The sequence below is a fragment of the Heteronotia binoei genome, chromosome 17 (genome assembly GCF_032191835.1).
Source record: "Heteronotia binoei isolate CCM8104 ecotype False Entrance Well chromosome 17, APGP_CSIRO_Hbin_v1, whole genome shotgun sequence".
In the NCBI taxonomy this organism is placed as follows: domain Eukaryota; kingdom Metazoa; phylum Chordata; class Lepidosauria; order Squamata; family Gekkonidae; genus Heteronotia; species Heteronotia binoei.
The window spans coordinates 40,304,611-40,318,328 of NC_083239.1; the positions used below are offsets into that span (position 1 = coordinate 40,304,611).

Genomic DNA, 13,718 nt, shown 5'->3' on the forward strand with positions numbered 1-13,718 from the left:
CAGTATGCTCTCCCTGTTTTCGCTATCAAGGGAGTTTAAATGAGGCAAAGAATCAGTATCCCCACTCCTGGGTTGCCAGGTCCAATTCAAGAAATATCTGGGGACTTTGGGGGTGGAGCCAGGAGCAAGGGTCTGACAAGCACTATTGAACTCCAAAGGGAGTTCTCACCATCACATTTAAAGGGATTGCACACCTTTTGAACCCTCCATTAGAAATAATGAAGGATAGGGACACCTTCTTTGGGGGCTCTTAGAGTTAGACCCTCTGATCCAATCTTTTTGGAACTTGGAGGGTGTTTTGAGGAGAAGCAAAGTCCCATTGTCCTTTTAATGCAATTCAATGCCATCTCCTACAAGGGAGTCTGGTGGTGAGGAATAAAGAAGAACTGGCATACATCATCTGCCTCAAGCTCAGGCAACAAGAACTAGGGGGTGTGGTTAACCATGGCCAGATTGTATATAGTTTGCCATCTTGCCAGTGCTTCCCTGTGACTGTTTCTTCTTGCAATAAACCATTCTTGGTTGCTTCAGAGCTGGCTGAACTCGCTTTATTTCAGTGGACTCTACGACATTGTAGCCCACTGAGTTCCCTGTCCTCCAAAGGCTCCACCCCCAAATCTCCAAGAGTTTCCAAACCTGAATTTGACAGTCCTTCCTCCAGGGGTAGAATTCTAGCAGGAGCTCCTTTGCATATTAAGCCACACACCCCTGATGTAGCCAGTCCTCCGAGAGCTTACAAAAAAGAGCCTTGTAAGCTCCAAGAGGATTGGCTACATCAGGGGTGTGTGGCCTAATATGCAAAGGACCTCCTGCTAGTATTCCACCCCTGCCTACCTCCCATCTCCCATTGGTGGTCAAGGGGACCTGGCAAACCTAGGCTGAAGCCTGAGGAAGGCAGGGCTTGAGGAGGGGAGGAAGCTCAGTGGATATAATAAGGGCTTTTTTGTAGAACGAACTCCTTTGCATATTCGGCCACCCCCCCATCCCGATGTAGCCAATCCTCCTGGAGCTTCCAGGGCTCTTAGTACAGGGCCTACTGTAAGCTCCAGGAGAATTGGTTACATTAGGGGTGTGTGGCCAAATACACAGAGGAGTTCCTGCTACAAAAAAAGCCCTGGGTATAATTCTGTACAGTCTACTTTTCAAAGCAGCCATTTAATCCAGGAGAACTGATTTCTCTGCTGTGGAGATTAGCTGTAAATCCAGCTTCATGCTTCACCTGGAGGTTGGCAAGCCTATTTACTTCATATCTGATGTGATATCCCTTCGCAGAGAAGGTCTCTCTCTTCTTTTTGTGATTAACACACACACAATAAATAAGATAAGGAAAGTACAAATACTCAGGGGTTGCTTTGTAGAAAAATAGGTGGTGGAGGTCAATAGCATAACTCATTAGCATATGCCGCCCGCCCTCCAGCCGAAAGCAATCCAACCCAAGAAAGGAGAGCCCCAGGCGAGCAAGGCTTGCTTGGGCTGGCTAGAGATCCAGCCAGCCCAAGCAGGCCTCGCTCACCTGGGGTTCTCCTGAGTCCCCCCTCCCACAGTCAAAAGGCCAACAAATCACCTGCTGCCCAAAATCCCATAAGAAGTGAAGAAAGGGCGGTGCAGGATTCTCCAAGTGTTAATTAGAGCTGCTGGGGGTGTGGCAAAGCTCCTGGTGGCTGGCTGGCTGTCCGCTCTCCTAATCTAGGGATTGTTATGCGGCCTTACCTACTATTCAATGGACAAGGTCGGTGGGGAGGAGGAGGGGGAACACACAGAAAGATTCAGGAGCTGTGCTCCTGTGAGCCCCTGCTGAATCCAAGGCCTGCAAATAGTTACACATAATAAAATAAGGCATACAGAACTGTATAGATGTACAGATACATGAGGTAACAAACATTATCCTTCTGTTCTTATTCAGATCCACTGAACCATCCCGAAGAACAACTATGGCTGGTGCTGACTCAAAAGAATCTATGGAAAAGGGTCTTGCTGAGATGAAGTTATTTTGGGGACAAAGTAGTCTCCAAGAAGTATTAGCTAATACTACTAAAGAGTTAGAATTGCTAAAGAATACCAGACTTGATATTGCTTTCACAGGAATCTCAGGAGCTGGAAAATCATCCCTCATGAATGCCTTTCGGAATGTCTCAGATTCTGAAGAAGGTGCAGCTAAAACTGGGGTGAAACAGACAACTATGGAGCCAAAGAGCTATTCCCATCCTAAATTTCCAGAAATAACATTATGGGATCTACCCGGAATTGGGACACGTGCATTTAAACCGGAAGAATACCTACAGAAAGTAAATTTTAGCCGGTATGACTTCTTTGTCATCGTCAGCTCAGGGCGCTTCACTGATGACGACGCCAGGCTGGCCTCCGAAATTCGAAAGATGCATAAGCGGTTTTACTTTGTTCGCACCAAAGTAGATCAGGATATAGATAATGAGAGAAGGAAGGGAAACTTTAGTGAGAAAGACACCTTGGGAGAGATACGCGAAGACTGCCTTTGCAATTTGAGAGAAGAAGGAGTGGTTAAGCCAAAGGTTTTTTTAACATCCAGGTGGCATTTGAATAAATACGATTTCCCTCTCCTGCAGAAGACTCTAGCAGATGACCTGAATGATCTCAAGAGGTGTCTTCTAGTTATGGCGATGCCAGCTTTCTCAAGAGAACTCCTGCAAGAGAAGAAGGCTGTTATGGTGGCTCTCATCCTGAAAAAGGCCATTATGTCTTGTGCCGTTGGGGCGATTCCTATCCCAGGTCTCTCCATTATTGTTGATGTTGCCCTGTTGGTAGACACTATGAAAAATGTTGCAGAGGTCTTTGGCTTGGCTGAAGATTCCCTCAATAACCTCGCAAAATGGGTTGGCAAACCTGTCGACAAGCTGAGATGCCATGCCAATAAGATTCCATTGGTCCAAAACATCACCATCAAATATGTGTTATCTCGATTGGCTACATCAGCACTGGTTTATACTGCAAAGGAGCTGAAAGATTTTTCAGCTTTCATTCCAGCTTTAGGCTCTCTAATTGGTGGCATTACTTCCTTTGTCATCACATATTACATGCTGAACAGCTTCCTAGAAGATGCCATGGAAGATGCTGAGCGTGTTCTGGCAAACATTTTAGAATAAAGATCCTGCTGAAAATGTTCTGCAATTAACCTTCATTCTCCAGCCAAGGTGTGCTTTTTAGAGCAAATAATATTTTTTACCACCCTCTAAGGAAGACCTACCTGCTCCAGTGACTGCATCAGTGGTGAATAGCTCTGAATTGGTGCCTCGGGTTTTATGCCTTGGACTCTCTAGCTGGTGGAGTTAATTCTTTTGCCACTGTATATTGCATGCTGGAGGGCTGTCTGGAAGGTACAGTGGAAGAAGCTGAGAATGTTTTTGCCAAAGTTGTCAAATAAACATCCTGCTGAAAAGTCCCAAGAAGTGACCCCTCTGAAAAGATTCCTCAATTAAACTTCATGCTCATGTGGTTTGCAAATAATATACAGGTTCTTTAGAGGAAATAATATCCATCATCAGGGTTTTTTTTGAAGCAGGAACTCATTTGCATATTAGGCTATGCCCCCTGATATCACCATTGTTTCACACAAGGCTTATTTTGGTAGAAAAAGCCCAGCAGGAGCTCATTTGCATATTAGGCTACACCCCCTGACATCACCATTGTTTCACACAAGGCTTTTGGGGGTAGAAAAAGCCCAGCAGGAACTCATTTGCATATTAGGCCACACCCCTGACACCAAGTCAGCCGGAACAGCAGTCCTGTGTGTTCCTGCTCAAAAAAAGCCCTGATTTTGGGCTACCGGAAGAAATGATGGAGAATTGCATTTTCCAGTCTCCTGGGTGCCAAAGTAAGCAATAAATGAATGAAACCCAAAGTCCTCGCCTCTCTCCACACCACTGTGATACTATTCCCAACCAACAGAAATGCAGAAGTCCAGGAGGCAGACAGGTGGGCAGCAGCCTTTACTTTGGAGAGCCCACCTGCCTTGAGGATGTTTTGTTGTGTCTCCAGGTCTCCAATGGCACTCCCTCACCTCAACCTCCCCACCTCCTAAGTCCTCAGGATGGCCGAGAGGCCCATAAGCCTTTTGGAAGAACCTGTCCTACCAACATTTCTGGATCCTTGGACAGGCAGCTATGAGACTGCTTTGCTTTGCTAGGGAACCGAGGCTGGTTGGTTGCGACAGAGCCGGCTGAAATTGAATCCATCAAAGACCGAGGTCCTGTGCCTAGGTTACACGGGGCTGGGATCAGAGACCAGGCTCCCATCCTTTAATGGGGCTCCATTGATGCCCACATTGAGGGTGAAGAGCTTGGGGGTATTCCTGGATGCCTCTCTGACTATGGAGGCCCAGGTTACCACCACTGCCAGATCGGCCTTTTTCCATCTGAGGCGGGTCAGACAGTTGGTCCCATATCTCGTCCCCCATGACCTGGCCGCAGTGACCCTTGTGATGGTCACTTCCAGGGTAGATTATGGTAACTCTCTCTACGTGGGGCTGCCCTTGACCCTCCTCTGAAAACTCCAGCTGGTGCAGAATGCTGCTGCACAGATGTTGACATCGTTGCTTGTATGGACACGGATCCATCCTGTGCTGCATGAACTGCGCCGGCTACCTATTGAGTACCGCAGGGGTGGCCAACGGTAGCTCTCCAGATGTGTTTTGCCTACAACTCCCAGATGTTTTTTTGCCTACAACTGCTGACTGGGGCTGATGGGAGTTGTAGGCAAAAAACATTTGGAGAGCTACTATTGGCCACCCCTGGAGTACCAGATCCAGTTCAAGGTGTTGGTACTTACCTTTAAAGCCCTGTACGGCCAGGGGCCAACATACCTTCGGGACCACCTCTCCCTGTGTGAGCCCCGGAGGTCTTTACGATCAGCAACCCAACAACTTTTGGTAATACTCGGCCCCAGAGACATCCAACTGCCTGGTGGAATAGGCTTCCCCTGGAGATCCTAGCCCTGTGGGATCTGCTTCAATTCCGCAGGGCCTGTAAAACAGAGCTCTTTCGCCAGGCTTTCAGCTGAGGCAGCGGATGTCACTTGTTACAGACCTCCTCTCTTCATTTCATTCCAGTGCTATAAGATTTGCTGGACCTGGACAATAGCCCATGTTAGTGAGGCAGAACCTGCCATTTTAGTCTCTATGGTCACTGGAGTTTTAGATTTTATATATTTTAATATGGTCTCGTTTTTTATTGTTGATTGTTTTTATGATGTAACCTGCCCTGAGCCTGTTCAAAATCTAAACATAAATAAATAAATAAGGGCAGGAGACTGGTAGGGGGGCGGCTAGTATTTGTGGTGGCTAACAGGCATTAAGCTTGTTGTCCTTCCTTTAACCTTTCAAGAGCATTTGCAATGCATAATTGTATGTGGTTCATGTTTCCACTGCCTACTATGTTTCCTGTGGGGGACTGGTTTAGCTGTGCCCCGTATACACATATTTCTTTCTCTATTCATGCCTCTTACCATTTATTCCTATAACAGGAGGTTGCTTTTGTAACGTAGTGTACCACAGTGTCTTCCAATAAACCTTTTTGATTTGTATCAGTAGCACCTCAGAGTCTGCGTCTTCCTACTGACGGTCGTGTACCCATCCGGGCGGTAGAACCTGCAGTGGCGCAAGCCTCTTGCTTCAAGGCTCCTGATTAAGAATCAGGAAAGTGCCGGTGTCCTGGTTTGGTGGACAAGGCTGAGGAGGTTTGCCAGAGACAGGACATCCCTTCTGGGAATCTCTCCCACCTCACATACACCCTCTTTTCCTCCTGCCCCATTCAGGCCTGGATCAGGCAAGGAACTTAATTGCCTCCCAACACTTTGGCTGTACACCTTTACTGGAGATGGCCCAGAGAAGAAGAAGGAGAAGAAGACTGCAGATTTATACCCCACCCTTCTGTCTGAATCAGATACTCAAAGCGGCTTACAATCTCCTGTATCTTCTCCCCCCACAACAGACACCCGGTGAGGTGGGTGGGGCTGAGAGGGCTCTCACAGCAGCTGCCCTTTCAAGGACACCTCTGGGAGAGCTATGGCTGACCCCAGGCCATTCCAGCAGGTGCAAGTGGAGGAGTGGGGAATCAAACCCGGTTCTCCCAGATAAGAATCTGCACACTTAACCACTACACCAGACTGGCTCTCCAGTTAGCAACAAACCCCACCAGCTATATGTGGCTCTGCTTACTGTACCTCATTCCTCGTCTGAAGAACTGTGCATGCACATGAAAGCTTACGTTCTGAATAAAACGAAGTTGGTCTTAAAGGTGCAATTAAAGGTGCAACTATTCACCTAGTTATATTTCCATTAATATATGGGGATCCCCCCCACCAAATTTTGTTTGACTTAATTGGCAATGCCCGGAATTCAAGATCATTTGTTTATTTGTTTCATTTTAATACGATCAACAACCAGCACAAATCAGAGAAAAATTAACAAAAGCTAAAATACTTACAAAATATTCAAGATAACAGTAGGAAATAAGGTATATAAAATTGCAATTAAAATTTAGCTTCAGAACATAATATATCTTTGCGAACTTTACATGCAATTGAAATGAACCTTGCACAATGACCTGTAATATGTGGATTCACACCCATAAGGAACTTCCTAGTGACCTCAAAATTAGAAAGACTGGAATAGCCCTGAAATCTACTTATTAAGGGAGTAATTAATTTCTCCTGTATCTCCTGGTAAAATTGGCATGAGAGGAGAACATGTTCGACAGTTTCGATGATCCCTGCTCCACAAGGGCAGACCCTCTTATTCTCAGGGATTTTTCTATATTTCCCTCTAAGACTGCAGAAGAAGAAGATGGCAGATTTATACCCCGCCCTTCTCTCAGAATCAGAGACTCAGAGCGGCTTACAATCTCCTTTATCTTCTTCCCCCACAACAGACACCCTGTGAGGTGGGTGGGGCCAAGAGAGCTCTCCCAGATGCTGCCCTTTCAAGGATAACTCCTGCGAGAGCTATGGCTGACCCAAGGCCATTCCAGCAGGTGCAAGTGGAGGAGTGGGGAACCAAACCGGGTTCTCCCAGATAAGAGTCCACACACTTAACCGCTACACCAAACTGGCTCAGAGGGGGGTGCATGCCATCTGGCTAGGGAAAAGGCTTTACGATGAACAGGGGATTCCAGGGATGAAATCATGCCCCCTTGGGGTAGGCTACTCTACTGTCAGGGAAACAACTTTTGGGAACCCCACATGACAAGCAGAAGAAGCAGCTGATGTCAGCTGTTAAAACTGGTGATGACTGGGATGCTTAATAACTATGTATTCAGACAGGAAGCTGAATAAAACTTGCCCCCGCCTCCCAACAGCTGGTATTCCAAGGTATTCCCATCCAGGTACTTGCCAGAGTTGATTCTGCTTAGCTTTCAAAATTTGACAAGATTGGGTTTTCCGGGGCTATCCAGGTCAGGGCTAAATTTTTTTTTTGGGCTGGCAGCCATGGATGAGGATGTGCTGTGGGTGGGACTGACACAGCTTGGTTACTGTTCTCCATTTTTGTCCTGTTTGAAACCCCGTTGTGCGCATAGATCCAAGGGGGCAGCCGCGTTGGTCTGAAGCACTAGAACAAAGCAGGAGTCAAGTGGCACCTTGAAGACCAACCAGTTTTTATTCAGAACATAAGCTTTCGTGTGCTCTCTAAGCACATTTCATCAGGCGAGGGGATCAATACCTGATCCCCTCGTCTGATGAAGTGTGCTTAGAGAGCACATATATACGAACATATGAAGCTGCCTTATACTGAATCAGACCCTCGGTCCATCAAAGTCAGTATTGTCTTCTCAGACTGGCAGTGGCTCTCCAGGGTCTCAAGCTGAGGTTTTTCACACCTCAGCACATGAAAGCTTATGTTCTGAATAAAAACAGGTTGGTCTTAAATGCGCCAATTGACTCCTGCTTTGTTCTGTTGTGTGCAGTGTGTGAAAGGAACATTGGCTAAACCCAGAAACCTCAAAATAAAGTGTAGTGGCCGATAAGAAATGTTACTGTTTCTCAGAAATGACATCAGGCCCCTTGCTGCTCATTTGGCAAATAACTGAACCAGCGTTCTAGAAAACAAACGTGCTTTCTCTTTCATTGTGGGCGAGCCTTCAGACCCCTCTCAGGCTTCACAACATATAAAGAGAGGGAGTTTCTGCAGAGGCAGGGAAGGAAAGGCTCCTGATCTTGCAGCTGATCAGTGCTGATCCTCCAGCTCTTCAAGGGATTCCCTTGGCCAAATCTGTCCAGCAGCTCCTGCCTCAGCATCTGGAAGAGCACAGGTAAGTTTCACAATGCAGGCAATGGGGACTCTGTGGCGGGTGAGCTTGAGGGTGTAAAAACAGCCGGGAAGCAAAGGGCTGTCGCCACAAACAAAGCAGATGCTGTGCATCTGGGAGTGTAAAAGTCCCACCGAGGTTACCACCAGTGTTCCCTCTAAGCTGAGTTAGTGCGAGCTAGCTCACAGTTCTTTAGCCTCCAGCTCACACACATTTGTCTTAGCTCGGGAAACATGGCCCCTGAGCAAACTCATTCATGCTGGAGCTCGCAACTCGAATGCCAGTAGCTCACAAAGTAGCATTTTTGCTCACAAGACTCCTCAGCTTAGAGAGAACATTAGTACCAATGACTCTGGCTTGAGAAATTCCTGGAGATTTAGAGGCAATGCCTGGGGGAGGCAGGATTTGGGGAGGAGAGAGAGCTCCATGGGGGATTTGGTGCTGTAGAGTTTGTCCTTTCCTCCAGGGGAATGAACTATCTGTGGCCTGGAGATGAGCTGCCATTCTGTGACAACTCCAGGTCTCATCTGAAGGCTGGCAACTCTACCTCACGTCATATGTGTGATATAAAGCCCTCGTGTTGTTCCCCAGAAAACATAAGGACTTTGTAAAATGTAGGGTTGCCAATCCCCAGAAAGGGGCAGGGAATTCCCCCAGTTTGGAGGCCCTCCCCCTGCTTCAGGATCTTCAGAAATTGGTGGGGGGTGAGGGAAATGTCTACTGGGCACTCCATTATACCCTATGGATACTGATTCCCAAAGGGTAGAATGGAGAATTGATCCATGGGTATCTGGGGCACGGGGGGGGGGCTGTTTTTTGAGGTAGAGGCACCAAATTTACAGCATAGCATCCAATGCCTCTCCTCAAAATACCCTCCTAGTTTCAAAATGATTGAACCAGGGGGTCCAATTCTATGATCCCCAAAAGAAAGTGCCCCATCCTTCATTATTTCCAAGGCATTTAAAAGGTGTGCAGTCCCTTTAAATATGATGACCAGAACTCCCTTTGGAGTTCAATTATGCTTGTTCCAACCTTGCTCCTGGCTGCACCCCCAAAGTCTCCTGGCTCCACCCCTAAAGTCCCCGGATATATCTTGAATTGGACTTGGCAAGCCTATGTAGAGTCTTATTGTACAGCTGTAGTAAGCCTGCCAGGAGGAAGCAGAGACAGACCAGCTTCTCTATCAGGTGAACCCGCCTTGTAAGCTCTTGGAGGATTGGCTGCATCGGGGGTGGGGGGGTGGCCTAATTTGCAAAGAAGCTCCTGCTAAAATTCCACCCCTGAGGTAAACAATAAACAGAAGAGTACCAACACCTGAAATGCCACATGACAGAGTGAAGACTTATCGAGGTGAAGTAAATGATGGCCCGGGTTGATAGCCAGAGGGTTATGCTGAGGCCAGCCCTAGGTACTAGCTGGTGATAGACAGGTGGACTTGTCTGGTTTGGTATTAGGGGGAAAAAAGAACTTGACCTATCAGCAATGTGGAAGAAAATGCAAAACCAAAACTACATACGTGTTTTTTAAAAAACCTCTGACTAAAACCCACAATCTGTGGGAGTCTTTTGCACGTAGACCTAGCTAAAAGTACCCAATACTAAATAAGCTAAAGAAAGCTTGGAGAAGTATGTGATTGGGAGTCCAGGGCTCACTTTGTAGCAGGAGCTAATTTGCTAATTTGCACCCCCTGATGTGGCCAATCCTCCAAGAGCTTACAATAGACTCTGTAAAAAGAGCCCTGTAGGCTCTTGGAGGATTGGCTACATCAGGGGTGTGTGGCCTAATATGCAAAGGAGCTCTTGCTGCAAAGTGAGCCCTGGTTGAGAGAAACTGTAATAAGGGAGACCTACTACCAGTTCCTAGTTGGCAGTGAAACTCACTGGATGACCTTGGACAGTCCTTGAAAGAGAAAAGCCGGCTTTAGAAAAATATTGGAAATTGAAAAAGGTGAAAGGTAGGAGACCCGTGTTGCTTGGGGCAAAGGAAGGATAAAAATTAAGAACATAAGAACATAAGAGAAGCCATGTTAGATCAGGCCAATGGCCCATCCAGTCCAACATTCTGTGTCACACAGCGGCCAAATATACACACACACACACACACAACCACTGTGGCTAATAGCCACAGATGGACCTCTGCTCCATATTTTTATCTAACCCAATTAAGAACAGATTAGACAATGAACACTGTTAGTCAGCTTTGCCAGCTTTTGGTGAATTAGGGAAAGGAAAAAAGAAATCACAGGGTCCTCTATTCCTAGGAAAGCACATCTGCTATCTCTGTTTTTCATTTTTTGTATGGACTTTCATCCGTGCCATAAAATACAGAGTTTTATGACAACTGTTTGCGCAAGCCTTGAAACTGAAACACTCCAGAGGATATAAAAAGCTGTGCATAACTCTGGGAAAGAGCTTTTTGTCCATCAGAGTAGACTTTCCAGAAGGTAAGGGAAACTTTTCTGATTGCGCCTTGCACATTATTCGGGAGAGTGGAAAGAAAATGTGATTTGTGGGCTGTTTCAGCTTTCTCTAAAGCGATCCCAAGAGCTTAAAAATAGCATGAATAGATGGCTTTAAACTGTTATAATTATGTTGACCCAAAAGTCTATTCATGCTATTTTTAAGCTCTTGGGATCACTTTAGACAAAGCTGAAACAGCCCAGAAATTGTAAACTAATTGTAACAGAATTAAAAGTTTAAATTGTAACTGAGTGACTGCCTCCAAGAGACCTGTTCTTCACTCCAAATCTGGGCAGGGGGCTGGGGTGGTGGTAGTGGTGGGACTGCTGCCCTAGTGGAAAATGCCACATGATTGCTTTAAAGCTTCCTTTCTGTAGGGGTCAATCTCAGGATACAAAAGACCCGAAAGTGAGACTTGTACATTTTAACACACTTGTAAGGGAATCAGCAGGATAAAACTTAGGGAAAACTACTTAATTAATTAATAATGTGTAGGCAATGGAGTGACTGCACAGTGTGTGTGGGAGTGATATTATGGAAGTTCCACCTAGCTCCTGATAGCAGCTGAGCTAAAAAATGTTAAAAGTAAATATTCCACATGTGCCTGAATTGTATTTGCTAAATATATGTAAGAACTCTATTCCGAATGCAACCAGAAAATTATTATTAAACATAGCGACTGTGGCAAGACTAATATATGCCAGACATTGGAAATCCCAGCAGGTGCCAGGGAAAGAGGAATTTATACAAAAATTATATGCGACAGCAGAAATGGACATGCTAACGATTAAACTCAGAGAAGGAAATATAGAGAAAGGCAATGAAACTTGGAAGCCGTTATATGACTGGGTAAAAGTTTGTGAATAATGAAAAGATGGTATTTGATGTATTTATATTGCGTTAATCCTTAAGCTCCTTTATGTGTTTGGTTTTAAGTCAGGTTAGGTTTGTTTAAATTTATGTACCATTGTCTTGTATTTTTGCTGACTGTTTTTTTGTTCTGTTCAATAAATAATATATATGATATCAAAGATTTCAGGTTTTCATGGCTGGTAACATCATTAGGGTTTGTAGAATCTTTCGGGCTCAAGTGCCGTGTTCTACTGGAGAAAGTTTTCCTTCCAGACGTTTTGTTCTCAGCTGCAGAGAACATCCTCAGTGCAACGCCACTGAGGATGTTCTCCGCAACGCCACTGAGAACGAAACGTCTAGAAGGAAACGTCTGGAAGGAAAACTTTCTCCAGTAGAACACGGCACTTGAGCCCGAAAGATTCTACAAACCCTAATATATATGATAGTAGCTGAGCTGCGGCACTGCCTACCAACTCATATTTTTATCCTGTCCTTCGATGAACCAGCTCAGGGAAGCATGCAGGGCTCCCTCCTCATCCATTTTATTCCTACAGGCAGGGCTTTTTTTTGTAGCAGGGACTCCTTTGCATATTAAGCCACACCTCCCTGATGTAGCCAATCCTCCAAGAGCTCATATCGTTCTTCTTACAGGGCCTACTGTAAGCTCTTGGAGGATTGGCTACATCAGCGGTGTGGCCTAATATGCAAAGGAGTACCTGCTGCAAAAAAAAGCCCTGCCCACAGGTCACATTGAATTGGTGTGTGTGTGGGGTGGGGGGTGGGGGGAAGGGTACAAGCCCACACTATGATCATTACACACCCACCTGGAACCAGAGCAGTAGATACCCTTGCATGCATGGACTTATTGAGAACAGGAGAAATGGGGAAGGAGAAGCTTTCCCCCCTTACATTTAGAAATTTTATTTATTTTGAAATTTTATTTATTTAGAAAATGGATTGCTTACTACTCAAGGATTAATCTGTAGTATGCCTTATGTCATGCTAATTGTGATGTTACTCGTTCTGCCGTTCCTTCGACTTTTATTAAAGGGTCAAAAACAATACTCCCTCTAAGCTGTGGAGACTTAAGGTTGCCAAGTCCAATTCAAGAAATATCTGGGGACTTTGGGGGTGGAGTCAGGAACAAGGCTGTGACAAGCATAATTGAACTTCAAGGGAGTTCTGGCCATCATATTTAAAGGGACAGCACACCTTTCTAAATGCCTTCCTTCCATAGGAAATAATGAAGGATAGGAGCACCTTCTTTTGGGGCTCATAAAATTGGACCCCCTGGTCCAATCGTTTCGAAAATTGGAGGGTATTTTTGGAGAGAGGCACTAGATGCTATACTGAAAATTTGGTGCCTCTAGTTTAAAAAAAAACAGCCTCCCCAGAGCCCTCGATACTCACAGATCAATTCCCCATTATTCGCTATGGGAATCATTCTCCATAGGGAACAACAGAGTGCCCAGTAGACATTTCCCTCCCCCCTGCTTTCAAAAGGGGGGCAAGGGCCTCCAAACCAGGGAATCCACTGCCCCTTCTCTCTCCCTCACACACAAACACTTACTGGGTCTGGCTCCTGCACCACTTTACTTGCTCTGAAAACAAAAGCAAAACAAAGGGAGGAGCTGTTCTCTGACGAAACTGTTACTGACCCTTTCCCATGAAGCGATTCCTGTTTCCTGCTTCCTGCTCAGCTTTAAAGGCACACATTTTAAAAACGGACCTGTTTGCAGGTTTCTAAACCTGCCAGAGCTCTAAAGGTACATAGTGACTGTGGGGGCGGGGCTTCCCCCGCTGGCCAGCTGGCTGGGGGCAGGGGGAAGCATGTAAAAATGGGGGATCCCCCGCTGGGACCTGGGGATTGGGAAGCCTATGGAGACTTGTGAGCAGAAATTCTACTTTGTGAGCTACTGGCATTAAGGTTGTGAGCTACTGCATAAATTAGTTTGCCCTGGGGCCATTTTTCCTGTGTTGAGATGAAACTGTACAAGCCAGAGGCTAAAAAACTGTGAGCTAGCTCACACTAACTCAGTTTAGAGGGAAGCTCTGGCTCTTTTCTTCCTTCCCCAGGGGATCACAAGGGAGAGGAGCCTCAACTAATAGAAGGAAGAGAGGCTTGACTCAGTAG

The 13,718-nt window shown here is 45.9% G+C and overlaps 1 protein-coding gene across 1 annotated transcript; it reads left to right on the forward strand.

Moving 5' to 3' along the window:
- The first annotated feature begins 1,931 nt into the window (after positions 1–1,931).
- Positions 1,932–3,119, forward strand: LOC132586011 (interferon-inducible GTPase 5-like). The gene has a single exon (XM_060257927.1). It carries the CDS (start codon positions 1,932–1,934, stop codon positions 3,117–3,119), a length of 1,188 nt encoding a protein of 395 aa, XP_060113910.1.
- Positions 3,120–13,718: the final 10,599 nt, after the last annotated feature.

What these genes read in the sequence shown, in the direction of transcription:
- LOC132586011 (XM_060257927.1), top strand. Translation starts at nt 1,932, where the DNA reads ATGGCTGGTGCTGACTCAAAAGAATCTATGGAAAAGGGTCTTGCTGAG.